The sequence below is a fragment of the Staurois parvus genome, unplaced genomic scaffold (assembly GCF_062004578.1).
Source record: "Staurois parvus isolate SC_StPar_1 unplaced genomic scaffold, SC_StPar_1.0 ptg000352l, whole genome shotgun sequence".
Classification (NCBI taxonomy): Eukaryota; Metazoa; Chordata; class Amphibia; order Anura; family Ranidae; genus Staurois; species Staurois parvus.
This window is the reverse complement of record NW_028318148.1, coordinates 1,572,399-1,596,853: the sequence shown is the minus strand read 5'-3', so window position 1 is coordinate 1,596,853 and position 24,455 is coordinate 1,572,399. Positions and strand designations below refer to the sequence as shown.

Genomic DNA, 24,455 nt, shown 5'->3' with positions numbered 1-24,455 from the left:
ATATGGGATTCATATTTTGCTCATATATTCAATAATCCATTCCCATCCAAGTTTACCATAATTCCCCTGGTGGTGGTCTTCCCGCGGGCAGGCTAGGGTTTTCCTTTGACTCACGAATATAATATTTATTTCTAAATGCTATTGAATCTGGACCGTACAAGTGATTATTAAATATCCATATCTCTCAGATCTAAGGTCCTGAGGAAGTGGGTCATCCCATGAAACGCATCGGCCTGCAGTGTTAGATCTCTAAAGGACTAAATGGAAGACAAGCAACAGAATCAATGCCCTACATTATCTATGTTTATAATGGAAACTATGTTTTTAAACTATTGGAATAAAGTGTTATAACATTTTTTAATAAGTGTGTCAAGTGCATACTTGACCATTGGAAGGGTATTTAAAGTCCCATTATTCTGTGTCTTCTTACTATTACACCTCAGCTGTAAAGGATAGAAGGTTTGGTTCTGCTTAAAGCCAAAAAAAAAAGAAAAAGTATAGAATTGTATGCATTCTTTTTTGCTAGGTATGGGCTGTGTGGAGGAAAGTGTCAGCTGGCCTCACATTCATGAGTTTAAGAAAATGTCATCCACAGCAACTAAAGAGACTTTAGCTTTCACTGTCTAAACCTAGCCTTGGACATCAGAGGATGGTTGGACACGAGGCACACCATGACTGTGGGAAGATATAAGACGTTTATGCCATGGAGGGACAAAGAAGTACACAAACACTTCTGATGCCGACTTGTCCTGAGCAAAACAGTAGCAAGTTGAGAAGGTTTTAGAACCTGATCTGTCTTGTTCTGTCTTCAGGTTCCCACCAGCATGAAACCATCATCCAGCACTTTTCACACATCTCCATCCATATTCAGTAAAAAGTAGATGGAGCAAAATGAGGAAACCACAACAGCCCATCAGATCCCTTCTATCTCACTTCTGAAAATTGGAAATAAGGATTTATAGCCTCCCTCCCCCAGACTAGATCTGACCTTTTATTCCCCACTCTCCAGTCCATCCTGGTTAATAAGCAGTAATGTGCTTGTGACGTCAAATCTGCAACTGCCTGAGAGATCGTAACTGTGTTGCAGCACATTGCAAGTACTCCAATGGCTTTATAAATTGCTGCCTTTTCACAATGAATTTCTCCAACATTCACAGTTACCATAGAAATCATTTCAAGTGCCATGATACGCATCAACTGCCATTCAGCACAATGAATGTTTCTTGAAATTAGGAGCTTGGTGTTCTCTTCAGATAAATAGGTCCTATATTGTGGAAAAGTGACCATAGGTCCATAGATCACCACATGTGGCATATGGGTATTTACGGTGGATATTATTTTGATACGGAACGTAAAGTGGTTGTAAACCCTTGCATTAACCCTGTGAAGTGGCTGGCTTCAGGTGATACAGAGATAAAACAAATCCCCCTACATATGTTGTACCTGTTTATCTGCAGTCTTCTCTTCTAAACAGCCATTCAAAATGCAGAATTTATACAGCTTGTCTGAGCTTTCAGAAATCAGGGGCAGAGAGCTGAAATTACACTCTGCAGAGCTCAGTGAGGAGAGCTTTGAAGGGAAGGGGCACACAGCTCACAGGAACAGAGCTGAAGCTGTCGGTGTGCTGGAGAGTCTTCCCCGTCACCTTTTTTCTCCTGGTGTTTGGAAAACTTGTCAGAAGTGACCCATGCTGATAGCAGAGGAATGGGGCAGCAGACAGAAATTACACTTAGGGGATGATTTACTAAAACGGAAGAGTGCAAAATCTGGTGCAGTTGTTCATGATAGCCAATCATCTTCTAACTTCAACTTGTTTGAATACGCTTTGACAAAAAAAAAAAACTGGAAGCTGATTGGTGCACTCTCCAATTTTAGTACATCAACCCCTTAGTGATCTGGATACAGACAAGTACACACTATAGAGGGAGATGCTTTATTCATATTTCATGGCTGAGGTTTACTTCAACTTTGAAAGGAATTGATAAATGATATGCAGTGTGAGTGTCTGTGTCAGACTGTGACCAGTTTAATGTATATAATCTCATTAACATGTTTAGGTATTAAAAACCTTGTTTGTCTATATAAATGTCCATGGAGGTGGCCATACTTGTTCTTTATATATGCAGGCCTTCTGATACATAGTGCAGCTTAGTGAGTGCAGTCTATAGATGGTTTACCCTGTCAATTATTTTTCTCCCAGGAGCTGTACAGCAATGATGCTGAATGACGGCCACTATCGGACTAGGAAATATAACCAGAAAATTATGCAATATCCAGCTCCTGCAATAAAGCCAGGCCCGGAGTGGAAGAAGAAGAAGCCTAGATGCAGGGCCAACATGACTGGGCTAAAAGGGGTTTGGCATAGTAGGAGTGGCTTGTGGATCAAATGAACAGGACTTTATGAGTACTCACCAGATTGGTTGATAGAGCTGTAGTAGGTGGGGCTTCAGGGATTTGGGATGAAGGAGGGTTTGCGTAGTCTTTAGTTGGAAGAAAGCTTGGCTGGGACAACTTCCCACCCTCCCTCCCTTGTTACTTTGCTTGTGTTGGTTTTTGTTTTTGATATATTACAGGTGCTGTGTCTTTTACGTCATGGCAGGTGTCAGGGTACAAGGTCCTTGAATGTGTCTTCATTATTGGCAAAAAGATACAGTTTTAGGGACCCGTCTGGGGTACGGCTCCCATTATTCTGGTTGGTGGTACCTGCAATGGTTGGTTTGTCTCCGAGTCTGTGTTTATGCGGCTGGAGGCCTAATTCTGGTGTTCGCAAGTACTTGAGGTAATTGACCAACAAGGACCTTGGGGACCCCTTTAATACTTTACTGAATGTTCATATGTTGATATGGTATTTTTATTTGGTTAAAAGGCTGCCATGGCCATTAAACTCCAATTGGTGTTATGTGTGGTTAATTAACTATCTGTAGTTGGTGTAGGGGTGGTCAAGCAGCATTGTCAAGGAATCTGTTTTACCCTAGTCATGTACAAGTGAAATTAGGAATTTCCAGGTGACCTGTAATTATATTCATAATTCAAAATGTGTCCTTAATGACATAAACTGCCTCTCACCTTATTGCATAATGCCCAACTGCCCTCTGAATGGAACATATTCAAGTGAAAGGGGCTGCACTGCAACCATGCACTATGCGGCACAGTAGTGTGGCAGTTAATGGATTAAAGCAGGCACCTCTTTGCTGCCTGTCAAATCCCTCTGAAAGTGATCCGAGTATGGATCGCTTTACAGAGTAGCAGCAGTCCTTGCTGGTAATGTATACAAGCCCGTAGGGTATCTATTGCTCTGCTCTGGAGCTCCATTGCGCAGCAGAAACCTGTGACTCAAACACTATGAACATGCTTACAGGATGGGAGAGCACAGGGATGATGTCATCAATGTGCTGCTGCTCCTCCACTGGCCAATCAGCAGGCTTTGGGTGTGTCCTGGACCAAGCTATACTCTTTACTTGCAGTGGAGGTCTAGGACCAAGCTGTGCTGTCTAGCTGGGCTGCCTGGATTACAAGACTGAAAACACTGCAAATGTTTTGGCAGGTAAAAGTCATATTTATGTGTTTGAATTGTGTATTTATCTGCCTGCCTTGGGTTCAGCTGTAAATGTAGAGTGAGCAATCAAGACAAGTACTCGTGTCACATAAAAGCCTTTTATTTACATGTTAATAGTTTGTTGGACTCAGCAGTGACATTCAGCAGTCACAGGCTCTCTGGAGACATGTATGAGCCTGACAAAAATGATTAGTGGCATCTCAGACCTTTTATGCACGGCCACAGCACGTTCCCACTGTCAGCGGCAGGATGGAGGCTGCACTGGTGAGATGCGAATCTGGAGCATAAAAAAAAGCAAAGTCCTCTTTTACCCTGCTATGAATATTTGGTGTTTGAGATCTTTTTCCAGAGCAGCGTCTTCAGGTTGTTGAGTATGAGTGAATGGTGGACTTCCATCTGACTGGCTAGGCCGCTGAGAGTCATACAAGTCCTCAGCTGCTTCTGCAGCTCCTCTTTCAAGTCTGACGGGGAGCCGTAGAGCAGGTAGTCCTGCATCAGTTTGCAGGCTTTGGCCAGGTTCGGCTGAATGACATCGTTTTTACACTGCTTCATGAGCTTGTCACAGGCTGCAGTACAGTCTCTTCCATATGTGCAGTCCGAGTTCTGTTCACAGTGCCGGCCTTTGAGGAAGTCTTTGATTGTCATCTCAGTGGCCACCTTCCGCAGGTCCACCACCTTAAAGTCATACTTATCGTTGTAGCCGATATTTTTGAAGCTTGTTTCACAGACGAAGAAGCTGCCGTATGTCCCGTGAAAAATCTCCTCCACAAATTCCAGCATGCCAATGGCGATCTTGGCCCTCCTAGGCCAGGCAGGAGCAAACCACTGATGAACCATGGTGTGGATGGGGGAGGGCAAGAGGGTCTGCAGGAAAGTGGGGATCTGAGTGCCGTATAAGGAATCATGGGGGATTTTCTCAGTAATGTAGAGGTCTCCACAGTACCCCAGTAGCTGTGACGTATGTTCTTTCTCATGCAGCGATAACATGAGAAGGAACTCGTTTAGCTGCAGTAGCGCCCAGATGGATTTGGCTTCTGCCAGAGAAACTTTCCCGTCTCCGTTGACATCTGCCATGGCTAATATACGTCCGACCAAAACCATCAAGGATGTTTGATCTCCCAGCTTTGCCTGTATGAAGGATAAAGAGACAAAAGCAATGCATTTATATGTTAGCATGTAGTTTTTCTACTAAATAAAATATGCTAGCTGGTGCAACATATAGTTACAGGGAAACAAATATATCTTTTTTTAAGACTAGTGCATTCTTTACAAGTGGGCACCATGATGGTATTTATAAGCATATTCAGCTCCACTTCTGCCGATGTCACCAACCTGGAACTAGAAACTGTCTGAAAGCCATTGACTTTGGTGATATGCATCCAGCCTGTGAAGCTCAGCCAGCTGTGTGCTCATCTGCTGCCCAGTTTGTTTGGTTAATCTGCATTTATATGGCAGCTACCCATTGTGAGGGAGGCCACATGTCTATACCAATCCAAAATAACAGCTTCTTGCAACTTGTGCTGTTTTCCTGGTCTTTTCTGAGAGGGGCCCCATAGCTTGTTATCAAGGCCGGTGTCTTGGCATCCTGTCCAGTCTAGAACACACCACTGCCATCAGTAGGTGGAGCTGCCCTTTAAAGCCCATCTCTGAGGAAAGGAATAATGTGCCCTTGCAGTGAGGTTGTCCTTGCACTGCACGGAATAACGTCCTGTTTAGGCAGCAAAAAGCATTTTTACTTACCCAATTCTCTCCCCCAACAGATGGCACTTTCCTCTACTACCCTATGTTCCAGTGGTGTACGGTCCCTTGGAGTTCTCACATCCACAGCAAGGCTATGGGCTCTGCATTAGACTTGAGAACATCAGAATGCCTATGGCCACTGCAACACAGAGGAGAACAGACTGCAAAGCCTGGCCTTACTGCTTGGAGGGAGCTTGTGGGAATGGATCAGATTAGCAAACCTGCTTTTTGTGGTCCCCTGGACCTACAGTAAATAAGCATTTAACCCTTGCAGTGTAAGGGCAGCCCTATTGCAAGGAAGCATTTTTTCCTTTCCCTGGCATTCACCTTTAAGCTAAGTAGAGCGGCCTTAAGGACTATATGAATATTTCTTTATATATCAGCCTGATGGACTAATCTAGCATTTATGTACAGGATTCCCTGCCCCTTATTATAATAAATTACAACTCTTCATTTTTTTTACATTCAGGTTTTGCATGATAAAGAAATCTTTCTAGTTTGGAGCACCGCCTAAAATATATTTAAACATTTCCTGCTTTTTCCTACAGGTCCCCCAGCTGTGCACTGTGGGTTCCTCTTTCCAAAGTGGCTGAAATGAAAACTGTTTGTATTGCCCACAGCAACAAATCACATACAGCTATTCATTCTTCATCAGCCATTTTCCTTTGTAGGGTTTCATTGGGTTGTGCTAAGCAATTCTGTTTTTTATTTAGTATAGAACGATACCTAAGGTCCAGTGGTGAGAAAGTCAGCATTAGCAATGTCAGTATGACATCATCACAGAGCAGACATTTCAGTCTAAGAAAAATGTCACGATTCAGACATTGTAGGGTTGGTTTATTATAACTGGAGAGTGCAAAATCTGGTGAAGCTGTGCATTGTAGCCAATCAGCTTCTAACTTCAGCTTGTTCAGTTAAGCTTTTACAACAAAACCTAGAAGCTGATTGGTTTCTATGCAGTGCTGCACCAGATTTTGCACTCTGCAGTTTTAGTGAATCAACCTCTTTGTGTAGATAGTAATGACAATGCAATGTAGAGGACCCCAATACAGATCACTCTAAAAACCTCCCCGTTATTCTTGATATCTTTTCATAATTATGTTACAATGGAAAACCTTTTTCTATTCTAGTCTTTGTCAAACTGAGACATGCTTTAAAATTTAATTAAATATATATTTAACGCTAAAAACCTCCTGGTTAGATCAGGTCTTACTGCATGAATAAGAAAAGGGGATAGAGACTATATATATATATATATATATGTATATATTTTTATATATTTACTACATATATATATGTATGGCAGAAGTTGATATCACAGGATTTATGTTAGCACACGATTGGTGCGCTGAAGTGAATGCAGCTTTCACTCATTTACTAAGGTCAGTAAACATTAAAGTTTGAACAGCCTCTACTTTTTGCAATAATCAGCCCCAATGTGTCACTCTTTACAAGTAAATAATAAGATGGGGTTGTTTTACTAAAGGAATAGAGGCTGTTTACCATGTAATATAAAAGTACACTTAGCAAAATATGCAAAAAATTAGCAAATAGCAAGTAAGAGGAGGCTGTGTTCACTTTTACTAACCATTCATTTGTGAGAGTAATTAAAAAAACAGGATTTTTGCAGTCATATGATTTGAAAGGCAAAGTGAACATAGCTTGGCCCTATTCATTAAAATTCACTTTCCTGAGAACTCCATGTCAGCACAGTTCACCACCCCCCCCCCATGCTTCCAGGACCTAACTCATAAATTTGAGCCCACCTGCAGCCTCAGTGTTCCTCTTTTGTCCTCCCATGTGCAGGACCTAGGTGTGCTCCTTTGCTTGGCTGGTCTAAAGGGCTGGCGGTCCATCCACGTGTGTGTATTTCAGCTGGACGTGGTCCCTGGTTTACCGGCTAAATGACCCATAATCCAGGGAGCCCTGCTGCTAGTACTCGGGGCGGCTTTTATCACGGCTAACAGCCTTGTCTGGGGGCTGCTGGGTCCATGTGAAGTGGGCAGTGGTGTCAGCAGAGTCTCCCTAAGGCACGCACACCCGCACAGTGCCAATGTTTACAGTTGGATGATGGAGGGTGGGTGAGCTGAATTTAAAAATGTTTGTTTTCCAAATGAACTGAGCATTGCTAGGTATTGTCGTGCCTTGCTCCCTGTAACTGCATACCCTGAGCTCCTCAAGAGTACTCTACCTAACAGTAATACTATGCCAACCCCCTCAAAAGACCAGCATTTCCAGAGAAGGTAGAGGAGTCATCTGTGGATGACTACTGTAGCCAGCATTGCCTGCTGGAATATAGGACATCCTATATCCTATATCTCATCCCATTTATATTTTGTTTTTGCTCACCAGTTTCTCAAAAAAAAAAGAAAAAAGAAAGAGAAGGTCTTTATGTCAACAATTCCCCTGGAAGGTTAGTGTACATTGCAGAACATTGTTGTAATTCTGTTGCAGATTCCTACCTTTTTTGTTGCTCTTCTTAAGAAAACATTTTCATTATCTCTTGCTCTCTGGCAGAGCAAAGTTTGGCTCACTAACCACTTGGTGAAATATGGATGTGGTTGGAAACTGCAGTATCAAGTCAAATCTATCAGTTATTAACCCTTTAGGGTTTGTTACTAAGCAAGCTATAGTCTACTTAATTAAATTATTATTATTATTATTATTTTAGCTGCTTTGTTAAACGGTAGACAAAACCCTGTGAAAGGATTATCTAGTCTGGCAACGAGTAGTCTCAGAGCTTTCCTAAGCTAGGCAACCCTCTTCAGACTTTTCAAAAAAAGAAGACGCAGATGAACATGACTGTAAGATGAACATGAATGTAGGTGTTTTATTTACCCTGTAAAGGGGTTATATGTTCTAGCAACGAGCAGTCTAATCGCCTTCCCAGGCAAAACAGCTTCTTCAGACTATCCAGAGGGGAACATGACAGCATGAATCTTGCCTTGTTCAAGCAACCAGAAATGAGGATGATGACACCTAACATGTTGTGACTTTCATTAAACAAGTGGCCAGTACACTCAAAGGAGTGGTTTCCACTCACCCTGTGAAATTGCTATATGTTTTGGCAATTAGAAGTCTCATAGCCATGCAAGGCAAGACAGCCTCCTCAGACTCTATGAACAGGAATATGCGGACAGACATGACTGTATGTATCCTGGTTTAAGCAGCCAGGGATGGAGATGAGGACACCTAACAAGATGTCACATTCAATAAATACATTGTCAACACACTCTAAAGGAGTGGTTTCCACTTACCCTTTGAATGGGTTATCTGCTTTGCAGTGAGAAGCAGCCTAACCTTCCCAGGCGAAAGAGCCATCTTCAGAGTTTCCAAAGAGGATGATGCAGTTGGACATGACTGCATGAATACTGCTTTGTTCAAGCACCCATTAGGAGGGCCTTGTGAGTGGCAGCAGGCTGAGTGTTTCCAGACACAATTTGTAAGGAAGCTATGTGGGGGTCTATATATACCTTCATGGCTCATTACTGTAGAGAAACAGTCTTAATGATAGTTGCATTTGGCAGAGGCATCCTGGCTTCTGCTTTTTAGCCAGAATTGAATAGTGTGTAGCATTATCTCTCCCTTTTTTTGGCTAGTTAGTTCCCAGCTGTGCTGACATGGAGCTGTCAGGGAAACAGAAAATTGAATGAGGAGCTCCATGTCAGCACAATTCTCACCCAGCTTGGTAGGATTAGTTACAGAATGCTGAGGCTGCAGGTGGGCTCAAATTTATGAGTTAGGTCCTGGAAGCATGGGGGGCAGGGCCCTTTCCCACCTGTGCTGACATAGAGCTTGTCAGGAAAGGAGAATTACGGCACATTTCTGTCATTCAGTTTTCCGTTTTCTTACATAAATGTTCACTTTGCTGGAAGAGCATTCCAACAAGCCCAGCGTGTCCTGAATGTTGATTATGAAACAGCAGTTACCAAGATCTGCCACCAGGTGGCAATGTAGTACCTGTGCTGTCCACACTGAAAATCCTTAACTACTACTACAGGTACTTATATAGAGCCATCAATTTACACAGCGCTTTACACATATATTGTACATTCACATCAGTCCCTAACCCTCAGGGGGTGTACAACTTTAACACTTTCCAAGTTCTTAACTATAGTAGCCTTAGGGCTCATGTACACTGCAGTTGCTAAACCGATGTTCAGGAGCTGTTCAGCACTTTTTTGCAGCAGCCGCTGAACTCTCCATAATGTTTTCCTATGTGTCCATGTACACATCGTTGTTTACAGTCGTTTACAGGCAGTAGAGTTTACAGTCATTTTTTTTAACGCACCAAACTTAAGTTCAGGAGTAGATTTTACCAGCCTTTCAAATGCCAAATGCTTGGAAACACGTGTAAACGCGGTTAACCACGTTTATAAGCGTTTGCGTTTAGAATCATTTTTTAACAGTTCGATATCCAGATGCTGTCCAGAGCCTTATTTCATCATCAGAAATGCATGCAAAGCGTTTTTCATGTATTCAAATGGACCTAGTACACCAGTGCAGTCAGTTCCAGGTTTCGAGTGAAGGAAAAAATGGCAGAACGTGCCGCATTATGATGGGATCCATAGTGAATACAACCAGCAGGTAATCTCAGCACATACTGCTCTGCTCTCTCTATTCCTCTCAAAATGTCTGAAATAGCTAATTTTTTTACTATTTTTCAGTGCATTCTGGGCATTTGGGAGGGTCTCCTGAGGTTATCTTTTAAAAACACTTCTGAAGGTAAACGTGCATAAACACGCATAAACGCAGTATGCAAATGCGGCTAAACTGACGTTTTATAACGTATGTTTTCAGCAGTCAGTTTCCATCATTCAGAAGAGTTTTCCAAACGCCCCGTGTACATCATGAGTCCTTAGACTAAAGCTGACCATATGTGGATTGAATTTCAACTCATGTACGGTCTATCTACTGATTGAAAATTTTGCTTTGATCAGCACATGCAGCCAATTGGCTGATCAGTGTATTCTGATGGTGGGGTGTCCCACTGTCAGAATACAACAATACACCTTGAAGGTGTTCTATGGTTGAACTGGATGGACTTTTGTCTTTTTTCAGCCAGACTAACTATGTAATTCTAGTGAGTCAAGAAGCAATGATTTAGCCAGCTGGCTGAGTGAAAAAACTGAACCGAGTATGGCCTGCTGTAACCACTATAGTGGACAACACTTTGCACTGCCTACCACAGTGGGTATAACCAACCAGGGGCGGACTGACCATTTGGAAACTTGGGCAGTGCCTGAGGGCCCGGGGTCAGTAGGGGGCCCCATGAGATGCCCCTGGTACCTCTTTCATTGGCTTTTTTGGGTTTGGCAAGGACACAGGAGCCCCATGATCCCCTATTGCCCGGGGGCCCCGTGAGTTGTCAGTCCGCCCCTGCAACCAACCATGCTATATCAGCCTGTCCAATTTCATTTAATGAGATGACTGAAAGAGGAATTCAGATAGAAATTTATTTTTTCATTTATATAGTGCTGACATATTCTGCAGTGCTGTACAGAAAACATTGACCCATTCGCATCAGTCTCAGCACCACAAAAGCTTACACTCTAATATCCACCACAGTCACACACTATTATTATACATTTATATAGTATTAACATAATCTACAGTGCTGTGCAAAGCACACTGTATCAGCTTCATCAATCTGTGACAAAGGAGCTTACAATCTAATGTCCTCACCATAGTCATATACCCCCTAAAATGAGTTTAGATCATACTCACCTTTAAGAAGTTGAGCAGCATCTCCTTGAACTCATCCATGGAGGTTCCTCTGGTGGGTTTATCAAACAGGACCAGCTCCCTGCGGGGAGATGCATCTGGATTGCTCTCTGCTTTTAAATTTTCCTCGACTCCACACTTAATGATGACTTCTCGGTCCCTCCACAGCCCCCGGTAGACCTACAAATAGACACATTGTATATATTATCATGGTACATACAAATGACCATTAACTGTAAATCAAGACAATTCTATTTCACCCTAAACATTTCGTTATTGTGTTTAATTAAAGGATTAAAGGAAGGCAATTGGTCTTTTTTATCTTCTAGTTTCTCAGCCTCTGCTTTGTATTCCCAGGAGAAATTCCAGAAGGCCTGGAGAGACTGCATTCTATCCAGAATAATAGTTTACATTTTATGGTATGTTATAAATATGATTAAATATTTTCCCTTATTTAAAAACATGATTTCCGTTATAAAATATTTATACACATTTGGAAACCAATAAAAATTTCTGACACTTCAGCAATGCTTTAATGTGACCCTCACCAAGAAATAACTAGACAAGTAAATCTTTTAATATAGCCAAGAGACAATTGAGGAGACACACTGATAAACCTTTCACAGGGTGAAAGCTAGGCAATTTCTGGGAGCTTTCTAAAGTATATACCTTTTATAGGCTTGCATTGTAGACAAATATTAAAAATTGCTTAAGTTTACACTAAAGGACAGAAATTGTCTGTCCTTTCTTGCTGTGCTGCTTTATTAACCATTTTTTATTATACATCCTATGTATATTTCACAGTGGCGCACAGAGAACAGTCTAGAAATCACATCAATCTCTGAACCAGAGGAGCTTACAATCTAAACAAAGTCACACACTATTATTATTATTATATAATTATATTATTTCGATAGCTTTGACATATGTAAATTGTAGAGTGAATGTACTTTTTAGGATTACACATAGGTTATGATCGTTTAAAAACAAAATAATTATATCTCAAATCTTCCATCGTCCTGATGAAGCGTTTGTTTTTTCCGTGAAACATGTTGAAGAACTTTGGATCCCCTTAATAGTTTAAATTCGGACATTAGGAACGACGTTATATGAGGCTTTACAGCCCTTTTGCATCCAGGAATGTATATAATGCTGAATAATGGGGACCCATTCATGTGGAGGAGAAAATATTTCGCCTATTGTAGATACTCACAATTATTCACATTGATGCTTCGATGTTAATAAATCTTGTTGTATTTAAAGTGGCTGTAAAGGCAGAAGGTTTTTTACCATGCTGTATTCTGTGTAGCAAGGTAAAAAACCTTCTGCATGCAGCTTCCCCTGCAGCCCACCCTAAATACATACTTGAGCCCAATTCTGATCCAATAATGTGCATGAGAGCAGATTCTCTCTCAACTCTCTGCCTCCTCATTGGCTCAGATACAGTAGCAGGAACCATTGGCTCCTGCTACTGTCAATCAAAGCCAGTGAGGAGGGGTGGGGCTGAGCACTGTTCTGTGTGTCTTATGGACACACAGAGCAGGAGTCGGGAGCGAGCAAACAATCGAGTTGCTATGGGGGCACTCAGCAGGGAAGAGCAGCCAGGAGGTGGGGGAACTGAGGAGAGGAGGATTGGGGCTAATCTGCAAAAACCACTGCACAGAGCAGGTAAGTACAACAAGTTTTTGTTTTTTTTTAACCTCTTGGCACCGGCCGCATGCAAATGTGTGGCCTCCCAGTGTCTGGGCCTTGACGCCGAGCGGCCACTCATTTGCGTGCAATTAAGGAAAACATATGTGCTGAGAGCACACGCTCTGCGTGATCCCAGTACTCATGTCCGGTACTCATGGAAAGGTCCCGATCTCCTCTTTTGATCGGGACCTTTCCCGATCATGTGTCCGCCGTGATGGCGTGTCACGGCGGTCACATGACCCTAAACCCCGCCTCTAGGCTTCTGAAACCCTTAAAGGACCGGGAGGCCAAGGGGTAAAATATGAACCTTTAATATCACTTTGAATAACATAATATACATAGTATGTATTACGTATTCCTTGGGTACCTAAACATTCCATTCACTCTACAATTTTCATATTTTTAGACATATTTTTGGATGTTGCACCTCCCTTGCACCTCAACCACAAACCATATTCTCAAGTTTAATAGCTCTGACATATTCTGCAGTGTTGTACAGAGAATACTAAACCATTCACATCAGCCTCTGCATCAGAGGAGCTTACATTCTAATGTCCCCAACACAATCACCCACTAATATTATTATTATAATACTTCCAAAAAGTTCTGACATTTCTGCAATGCTGTACAGAGCATGCACCATTTACATCCATCTCTGCAGCAGAGGAGCTTACGCTCTAATGCCCTGCCACAGTCACACACTATTATCATTATGCATTTATACAGCTCTGACATATTCTGCAGTTCTGTGCAGAGGACACTGAACCATTTACATCAGTCTCTGCACCAGGGGAGCTTACACTCTAATATCTCCACCACAGTTGGGCAACTTGTGCAAGTCAATTAACCTTCTAGGAGACAGAAAGAGAAAGGTTGCAGCACGCTGGCTATACACTTCAAGACTTTTGAACTCGCTTTTCTACAAACATTCACTGAAAACTTTCACAGTATATTTGATAGCATGACAAGTGTTGTTCAAAAGTACTTCAAAAACATTTTCAGCTAACATTCAATTTTGGAGTGAATGGACTTTCCCAAACAAAAACTACATTCACTATTAGAAATCCATTTGGTTGATAACATTTCCATCCTGCTCCTTTAAATTTTCTTGTCACTGATCAAAAACGAACATCGATTTGACCTCACTAATGATTAGAAAATCGAAAGAACATTCTTAAAATGAACATGCCAGCTTAAGGCCTTATGCAGTTTTGGCTGAAAAAAAATGCCACTTTTACAAGCGTTTGGTGTTCTTGTTTCTGCCTGTGAATACACCTCTTTGTTAGTCTATGTATCCATGCACATAGGCATTTACAAGTGTATTAGAAGAGGAACATTTACAGGCAGAAAAAGTCCTCTTGCACACTGCTGCCTCAAAACGAGTTTTTAGGCAAACGTGTTGTTTTTTTTTTTACTGATGTAAATGCAAACTATTGTTTTCAAAGTGGCTGTACACAGAGGTGCATAAAGGATGCACATAGATTCAAATAAAGCTAGAAGCATTTTTACATGTGTGTATACATACATACAAGTGCTATACAGCTCATCCTTGTGTTTTTCTGCCAGGAATGTTTGTTGTTACATCAGTACAGTGTGCAAGTACGCAAAAAACCCCATTACATTACAGGAAAGGAGATTTGGGGAAAAAAGATGTGGAACACACATAAACGTGCCTAAACGCTAGACACATTTAAGCGCATTCGTACGTTAATGCATTTTAATACACAGAATTAATTAATATTCTGGCTCTTTAGAATTGAATGCATTAATGTGCATACGAGCAAATGTGCAAAAACACACACGTGCAATACAAGGCTTTTACAGTGCTTTTAGGCAGCTATTCTCCTGAGAAGAGAAATGGCGTTCAGAGTAGCTGAAAAACCACTCAGATGCCTCTGAGGACATCCAGTGGGAGGGGCGAAACGCATTAGTTACGGACCGTGGTGATGTCACTACCGGTGTTTGGAGCGCACAAGCAGTGTACTGCTTTCCAAGCTGGCGGTTATACCATTTTTACTCTGGAAACATGTGAGTGCAATATAGGTGTATCTACTTCTATTTAATAAACGGAATCACACTATTTGGATGCCTTTCTCCATTCTTTGTATGCACATATTCCACATTATGTTACCATGTCGGGATGATTGAGGATGACAAGCATCATTTAACCTCTTGCCACCCTGCCACTGTATATATACGTGTGCAGGGCGGCACTCAGGCGCAAAACCACGTTTTAAAACGGGTTCCGCGCTCCCGACGTTTTTGCCGGCAGGGGGCGCGCGCGCGCTCCCGCCGACCCGCGGGTGACACCATTCGATCCCGGAGGGATCAATCATTAGATTTCAGCCAGTGATGTCTGGCTGAAATTAGATGATCGGTCCCTGTCCTATCCTGTCCTGTGTTGAAGTTTACACAGGACAGGATATGATGTCATTCTTCTCTGCCTGGACACATTCCGTTCCAGACAGAGAAGAAGAAACAGTAAAAGTGAGTAAAACACTACACATTTACAGTTAGAACACTCTAGGTCACATTTAACCCCCTGATCGCCCCCCCCCCAGTTAACCCCTTCACTGCCCTGTCACCAGTGTCACTGATCAGTGAATCGATTTTTACTGATCACTGTATCAGTGTCGCTGGCGACTTCCGATAGTGTTAGCGCCCCTCCCAGATAGCGCCAGTTTGCCCGCCCACCAGTACACCAGTAATCCCATTTAACCCCTTAATCCCCCCCCCCAGTTAACCCCTTCACTGCCCTGTCACCAGTGTCACTGATCAGTGAACCGATTTTTACTGATCACTGTATCAGTGTCACTGGCGACTTCCGATAGTGTTAGCGCCCCTCCCAGATAGCACCAGATTGCCCGCCAGTACACCAGTAATCCCGTTTAACCCCTTGATTGCTCCCCCTAGTTAACCCCTTCACTGCCCTGTCACCAGTCACTGATCAGTGAATCGATTTTTACTGATCACTGTATCAGTGTCGCTGGCGACTTTCGATAGTGTTAGCGCCCCTCCCAGATAGTGCCAGTTTGCCCGCCAGTACACCAGTAATCCCGTTTAACCCCTTGATCGCCCCCCCCCCAGTTAACCCCTTCACTGCCCTGTCACCAGTGTCACTGATCAGTGAACCGATTTTTACTGATCAGTGTCGCTGGCGACTTCTGATAGGGTTAGCGCCCCTCCCAGATAGCGCCAGTTTGCCCGCTAGTACACCAGTAATCCCATTTAACCCCTTAATCTCTCCCTCCCCCCCCCAGTTAACCCCTTCACTGCCTTGTCACCAGTGTCACTGATCAGTGAACCGATTTTTACTGATCACTGTATCAGTGTCGCTGGCGACTTCCGATAGTGTTAGCGCCCCTCCCAGATAGCGCCAGATTTCCCGCTAATACACCTGTAATCCTGTCTAACCCCTTGATCGCCCCCCCCCCCCCCGAGTTAACCCCTTCACTGCCCTGTCACCAGTGTCATTGATCAGTGAACAGATTTTTACTGATCACTGTATCAGTGTCGCTGGCGACTTCCAATAGTGTTAGCGCCCCTCCCAGATAGCGCCAGTTTGCCCGCCAGAACACCAGTAATCCCATTTAACCCCTTGATCGCCCCCCACCCCCCTCAGTTAACCCCTTCACTGCCCTGTCACCAGTGTCGTTGATTACAGTGAACAGATTTTTACTGATCACTGTATTAGTGTCACTGGTGACTTCCGATAGTGTTAGCGCTCCTCCCATATAGCGCCAGTTTGCCCGCTAATGCACAGGATTTTTTTTTACCAAAAACATGTAGCAGAATATATTTTGGCTTAAATTTATGACTAACTTTGAGTTTGCGATATATTTTTTATAGCTGAAAGTAGAAAATATTGTTTTTTTTCAAAGTTTTTTTTTGTTTTTTTTGTTTATAGCGCAAAAAAAAAAAAGCGCACAGGTGATAAAATACCACCAAAAGAAAGCTCTATTTGTGTGAAAAAAAAGGATGTAAATTTCGTTTGGGTACAGCATTGCATGACCGCGCAATTATCATTTGAATTAGTGCAGTGCTGTATAGCAAAAAAAGGCATAAATTACAGTATCTATACCATAGTTTGTAGACGCTATAACTTTCACACAAAGCAATCAATATACACGTATTGGGATTTTTTTTACCAAAAACATGTAGCAGAATACATTTTGGCTTAAATTTATGACTAACTTTGAGTTTACGATATATTTTTTATAGCTGAAAGTAGAAAATATTGTTTTTTTTAAAAATTTTTGTGATTTTTTTGTTTATAGCGCAAAAAATAAAAAGCGCACAGGTGATAAAATACCATCAAAAGAAAGCTCTATTTGTGTGAAAAAAAGGACATAAATTTTGTTTGGGTACAGCATTGCATGACCGCACAATTATCATTTGAATTAGTGCAGCGCCAAACAGCAAAAAAAGGCCTGTTCATTAAGGGGGGTAAATCCTCAGGAGCTCAAGTGGTTAAACCAGGAGAACTATAAGACCAAGCAAAACTCCACATGCCCCACCAAAGCGTAAATGACTCTTGTTTCAATATAAGAGTCCAATATAGCTGGTAAGTTAGTGGGCACCCAGGTGTGGAGCACAGAGCACGATTCACCTATTGTTTGTGGAAGAAGCACATGCACCAATTTATTATTTTCCCATCAAGGACTTTATTGATTTATTGCATTTATGTATAATGCTCATTTATTTCATGCCATTTCCTATTGTATTTGGGCAGCGCTTTTATATGTATGTTGTTTATTGGAGAAGGTTATTCCTTTATAGAAGCAGCAGCCTACCAATTCACTTTATCACTTTATTTTATTTAATTTTTTAAAATTGTTAAGTACACATTATTGGTTTATTTGTCCTGGGTGTAGGTTAACCACTATATATTGAAAAAACACTGTGTGTATGAGGCTTAAAGCCAGCCATACATGGATCAAAAATTCGTCTGGTTCAGCATGGACTGGTCGAATTTGCATCCATGTATGGACAGGGAGGTTGTACAGAAGTTGATCTACTGTATAACCACCGTGTTGGATTTTTGCCACTCTGATGGGGGGAAATCTCCAGGAATATTGATGTAGCACTCACCTAGATAGGCTGCTAAGATGTTAAGTAAATTTAGTTTCTTTTGGCTCCTCTGTAATCATTGCAGCAGCTGTTGATTTCTTTTGGCTGTTCTGGGTTTCACAGGTTGCAGGTTTGATTACTCTCCCCTGCCTTATGAAAACATCTGGAACATAGGAGGTTGAGCAAGGCAAATGGGCAGCATGAATATTTATTGTGTGGCAGCCAATCCCTGGGGAGGTGTGCCCAGTAGGTGGTTGAAGAGCACATATATAGTCTGAGGCCTGGAGCAGCTCTGTTCTAATCCTGGGTCTAACTCTGCATGAGGAGTCTCCAGACTAAGGGGCTCTGCCCCTCTGGGCAGAATGCTGGAGTCTGCTGCATGTTCTTCAAGGTCCCAGCCTGTGGCATAGCTGGGCGGCCTACTTTATTTATTTTATTTCAGGTACTTATATAGCACTGTCAATTTAGGCAGCGCTTTACATATATATTGTACATGCACATCAGTCTCTAACTCTCAAGGAGTGTACAATCTAAGGTCCCTAACTCACATTCATCTTATCTTAAGTAAGGGCAGATAATTCATGCAGCTGTTACTTCCTGGAATCCATTTGTCCTTAGCTCAGGCATTGGCTGAGCTGAGAACCTTTTCTTCCCTCCTGTAGACTCCTGTGATGCATGCCATAATTTGCCTAGGCATGGAAACCAGGAAATGAATGAAGAAATGAAAAAAAGGTTAAAACAAGTAAATATGATATACTTTCATATCTATTGATTAATGCTAGCAGCATAAGGGTTAGAAATAGTCCATGTTGATTAAGAGAGTGAAGTTCCACTTTAAACTACAGCTGCTACTTTGGAGATAGTGCTACATTAAGAACAGAGAGGAGGCACAAGGTGCCTTGGGGTGCTTCAATAAGGCATTTACAACACATATCTGATGGGGTGGATATAGCTGGAGGCCTTGCACCAAATTCATTAAAAGCCTTCAGAAATTTATGCAGTTCTTATTTGCAACAATTTTGCTACTTGTTGCTATTGTTTTGACAGATTGATAAAGAAATACTGCCATATAAACGATAAGGTAACTTCTTCCAGGTTGGAGTAAAATTGGAGAGTCTGTGACAGATCTATGCACCAGTGGCGTCCTGAGGCAGATGCGGGGGGTGCGGCCCGCTCCAGGTGACACCTTACTGCACAGGGTGATACCGCACCTGCTCCACGAAAAGGTAAGTTGTAAAGCAAGCCGACGATCCCCGCAGGATGGATCTGATGCATCTTGTGGGGATCGTCGGCTTTCTTTGCAACTTACCTTTTCATGGAGCGGGTCCGGTGTCACCCCGTATAGGTTGCATGCCAACGATCCCTGCAGGATGGATCGGATTTGCAGATTGGGGAGCATAATGGATTGGAGTCCGATCCATTATGCTCAATCCGCAGATCCGATCCATCCTGTGGGGATCGTCGGAGGGGGTATCACCAAGTGTTATCGCACCGGGTGACACCAACCCTAGGGACGCCCCTGCTATGCACACTTACCCACATGTACACAAATCTATCCAAAGTTGAGCAATTGGTTGCATCTCCAAGAGGCAGATTTCTGAGTATCTCCAACATTCTCTGAGTTTCAGTTTGTTCCCCTTTCCTAGTAAACTGATAAGAGGAGCAGTGGCTGCCCTGGGACGTGGCCATGGATTGTACAGTACCTGGTGTGTGGGTGAGGAGGACAGGCACTGATGAAACACCAGCGTGTGGTCATCACATAGATCCTTGCAGGAGGAGCCGGAGATGATGCCTTTCTTGTACTGGTCACACTGCGGAGAGAGGAACACAAAGTCACACATCAGACAATGTTAAAACTGACTGCCCAGGCAACCTCCACAGATCACAGCAAAAACTTCATAGTCATTGTCACTTTAGACTGATTTCAGCAGAAATGATGTGTCCCCTTTATGTTGCTGAATAACCAGCAGTGGCAAATAAGTGGTTTCGGCAGTGAATTTTCCAATAGCCTAAGACTGCATCTGGTCACCAATTTGTGTCTGCACACCCCAAATAATAATTCATCAAGGCTGGATCCAGAATAGATTTAGTTACATTGTGATATCCCGATAGTCTGGACAAAACAGATCAAGCTGATAACCAAATCTGAACACAACGGTACGCTTCCAAATATGATATGCCTCCACGAGTATCATTTACAAAGCACACACAAAGGTATTGAAAAATTGATCTGATTATTTCCAATAAGATCACTTTCTTACTATATCTATAAGGCACATTTTAAAAAGACCAGAGACTGCTCAAATCCTAAGAAATTAAAGGACCAGTACACTCAAAAGTGATATTTTAGTTATAGGTGGAGCCTGATGAACTGAGTCAGCCCCTGGCTTCCTACATGTCTTGGATGCTCCAACAGCGAGATCTCCCTGACAAGTCCCCGACTCATATCCTAAAATGTGAGTCTATTCTAATTGACCTGTGGATTTTCCAACAGGTCGAGATGTCGAAAGGCCAATCACCAACCAATATGTAGAGGACAAAGGGGAAATAAACAGTTGGAAAAGTGAGACTGCAACTGCCTGTTTAAGGCTAATCTACATGGGAGATTTTATTATTACACCACTGAGCGATTTGACCTCTTGCTGGAGATAATGCCATCTGAATCACCTTCAAACCAGGGTGTTGCAAATGAGGTGAGCGCCAACAAGCAGTTAAATCGCTCAGCGGTGTGGAATGAGGATGAATGAAAATGCGTTTTTTCCATCGTCTCCAAGCCCCTCTCTGTCCTCCTCCCTCCTTTCTGCCAATTTCCCGCTGAAAGCTTCTAACAGACTCCAGTAAATAGATGAGTCCCAGCAGACGCCAGGTCAATACCATGTTATCAGTCCGTCTTTACCAGTAACCTCCATCTGACAGGCGGAGAACTACCTTAATTAAAACAGAGTGGCGGACGACTCACAACAAGACAGAAGCCGCAGTCTTTGAAATGCAAGCTTTGCAATGCACTCTTTTTTAATGGTATCACCAGTTTAGACCTGCCAAGAAATGCTCCAGGTTACACCGGTCAGAGATGGGTGACTTTCAGCACCAAGAGTTTTGCAGGGGTGTCTAACTGGTGGCCCTGCAGCTGTTGCGAAACTACAAGTCCCATCATGCCTCTGCCTTTAGGAGTCATGCTTGTAACTGTCAATTTTGCAATGCCTCATGGGACTTATAGTTTGGTAACAGCTGGAGGGCCGCTAGTTTGACACCCGTGCTGTAAGGCAAAGCCTTGCACTTAATGCACCCCACTATCATTTTATTTATAAAAAGTCCATGAATATCTCATGTGCAAAGTCCATGTCTTTAGATGGCCTGGTTAAAACTAGTGTGTGCTGTGCGGCCTGAGTCTGCGCGGGTACAGCAGCCCATTCATTTGAATAGGCTGCTATGCCCACGTTTCACGCAAGGAACATTTCCCAAAGCGCATGCGCACAGAAACCGCATGCATTTTGTGTGGTTCCCGCACCCATGATCATGCTTCGGGATGAGACGCTAGGCAGCCCCCTCATCTCACAAGAGAAATGCGATGTGGATGTGAGTGGTTGGGAGTGCAGGAACAGGTGAGATTCCTGAACACACAACCATCTCACAGCCACTGGACTAATGTGAACTAGGGGTAAAAATACAAAAAGCTCACAATATAAGAAATACAGAAATGTCATAAAAATCCCACTTGAGACTGAGCTCATTATTGCGCTGCCCAGAGCAGACTAATCCCTCTCATCCCTACTTCCATGACCATGTTGCAGCTTTTGGTGGACTTTGGGCGCATTTACACTTGCTTTGCCTTTAATACACAATAAAGTGCCTACCGTTTCAATGTGCTTTTTTCATGTGTTTTTGATGTTTCTGTGATGTGTTTTTGAAGCGTTAATGAAGCTTGGCAAATGCTGTATGTGTGTTGACTTTCTATTTGTTTTAAAGGAGCCCAATAAAATCCAGGCTCAGCAGTACTCCCGATCAGCAGATCGCTAGCTCATTAGCACCCCTGTTCAGCAGATCCCCAGCTTATTTTTACCCTCATTCACTGAATCCCCTGCTCAGCAGTAACCACCGGCTCTGCTGATGCCCCCCCTCAGTAATAAACCCCAGCTTTGCTAATACTCCTCTCTCTTCGGTCCCCACTCACCTCCTGCTATATTGCTCCCACACTGCTCAACATATGTGACATCTGCTAGTTTCTCCTTCTTTGGTCCCCCAGCTCTGCTGATCTTTTGCCACTCAGTCCTCTCTTCCCTATCCCCACTTACCTTCCACTAAAGCGTTTCCATTTTGTACACCACATGTGCCGTCTACTAGTTGCTCTGCTCCAATCTGGACCCCGCTCATCTTCCTGCTGCTCCTTGCTGCATACCACATGTGATATCTGCACCAGACTCTTCCAGAATATATACACATAATCCGGAAGTGACTGCTGATGATGTCTTTCCAGTTCGCTTGTTGGTTTCCCAGTGCATCCTGGGATATCTCATACCTGCAATACCTCCAAAATAAAGTGAAGTTAATTCTGAATAAAAGCCCCTTAAAAACTGCAGGTGCTATTAGCAAGCGATGTCATAGGCCCTTATGGAGGCTTTGCAGACACCAAGAAAGCGACATGAGCAGGGACAGACTGACAACTCATGGGGCCCCCGGGCAATAGGGGATCATGGGGCCCCTGTGTCCTTGCCCAAACTCAAAAAATCCTATGAAAAAGGTACCAGGAGCATCTCATGGGGCACCCTACTGACCCCAGGCCCTCGGGCAGTGCCCAAGTTTCCAAATGGTCAGTCCGCCCCTGGACATGAGGTATCATTTTTGACACTCTCTTTGTATCAACATGTGAGAATCATTATCACTGACATTTAGAGTAGAGGATGAAATAAAGATCAGATCAATGGAAAGAATTCTGGGAGGGAAATGGGTAAATTATATCTACATACAGTATCTCTACATCAGTACTAAAAGAGAGACTGTATGTGGAGGAGACAGTGAGGGACAAAGATCCAGAAGATTGAGAATTGTGAGTTGTGGAAGAAGTAGAGACTAGAATTCAATTCTGCAAGTGGTGTAAGATTTCAGGATAAGCATTTAATATTCAGCAAAGAGCTTGTGGAGTAAGGTAAAACAACCAATTATCTAACTCTCCTCTCCTAATCACACTATGTGCTACCGGAGGACTCTCTTCCCTTGAAATACGCTGCACTGCTGGAGGACTCTTCTCCTACTATCTAACGCTGGCCATAAATGAGCTGAAAATTGTTTTTAAAAATGTTCAAAACGCTTGATTGTTTGACTTTCTAAATGTTAGTGGGCTCATTTCGATTCTCAAAATGCAAAAATTTGTGGCAAAAAAACCAAACCGGCATGTCAGAATTTTGTAGTGTCAACAAAAGATTTTCGAGCTTGAGTAGTGGAAAAGATCAATAATAATACGAAAAATCGTACTAAAACATCAGCATGTGAAATCAATCAACAAAAAATGCAGCTTTTATGTTGTAAACGAATGACAATATATCATCAAGTGGGAGAAAAAAAAAAATTGTATCAATGATGGCGTAATCACATGCTCATTCGACTAATCTTTATCAAATTGGAACAAATTTTCAAGCAATTTTCTACCTATGGCCAGCTTATCTCTCCTCTCCTGAAATACTTTACTCTACAGGAGGACTTTTCTCTATTTAACTCTCCTCTCCAGAAATACTCTGCCCTGCAGGAGGACTCTGCTCTTTCTACTTTTATGCAAAGCCAAGTCCTGAGTCCCTTTTCTCTGGTTGTGGTGGCAGTATGTACTGGTTTTGAAAACTTTGGATGCCAGTGGTTGTGTACTGATTATGCTGCAGGGTTTGAATTACACTAATGGAAAGGATCCATTCTGGCTCGATTCTCATTTTAAGACCTGCACATTATTCCTCTACAAGGGTTTTCCTACCCTGACGTGACCCTGACATGTTACCTGCAGAGTGGGAGCATTTGGGACAATGGACGCTTTGACTGATGCTGGGAATCGGCACAGAGAATGGTCACCAGACTTTGTTATGTTAATAGCACTAGTTGGGGGATTTTCTGACCTTTTCACGCCAATTTCAAACAATTCTGGCTTCAGACTGAGAACAAAAGCCACATTTTCTATAGAACAGACACTAAGCGCAGAACATAACATCACTGCAACCAAAAATGTAGATAGAGACATCTACAATGTATTGATTCATGTGCAGTGCACCTACACCAGTATGTAAATTGTGATATAAATGTTGCATATAAAATAGAAAGCTTTCACATCCATGTTTCAAAATTATTACAAATCTGCACTAACCACTAAACATGTCATAGCCCACAGTAGCTGCTTAAATAGCACGGTTAGTTCCACCCTTATGTTTCCCAAAATACAATCTCAGTTCAGGGTCGCTGCAGACAGACCATCTTGCTGTAGATCTACCATAAATCCATAAAGTAATAAAGGAAATACTAATATATTTTGTATATTTTCTCCTCCCCTCTATATAAAGCTCACGTAGTGTTTCACTTATATTTTTGAATGGAACTAGGGTGACAGCTGCCATCATTAAAGGACATGTTCACCAAAAATTTACATTTCAGTTATAGGTGTAGGTTGGTGGGCTCAGTCTCCCGCAGGCATCTTATATTT

The 24,455-nt window shown here is 42.6% G+C and overlaps 1 protein-coding gene across 4 annotated transcripts in view; it reads right to left on the bottom strand.

The window, feature by feature from the left end:
* Positions 1-3,640: 3,640 nt before the first annotated feature.
* DIPK1B (divergent protein kinase domain 1B) overlaps positions 3,641-24,455 on the bottom strand; it is a 146,111-nt gene continuing 125,296 nt past the window's right edge. For all 4 annotated transcript variants that reach the window (XM_089684673.1, XM_089684671.1, XM_089684672.1 and 1 more), the window contains 3 exons: positions 19,486-19,593; positions 11,024-11,200; positions 3,641-4,684 (listed from right to left, as the gene is read on the bottom strand). In XM_089684673.1, coding sequence (XP_089540799.1) covers positions 3,872-4,684; positions 11,024-11,200; positions 19,486-19,593 — 1,098 coding nt within the window. In that variant the 3' untranslated portion in view covers positions 3,641-3,871. The remainder of the gene's footprint in view (positions 4,685-11,023; positions 11,201-19,485; positions 19,594-24,455) is intronic.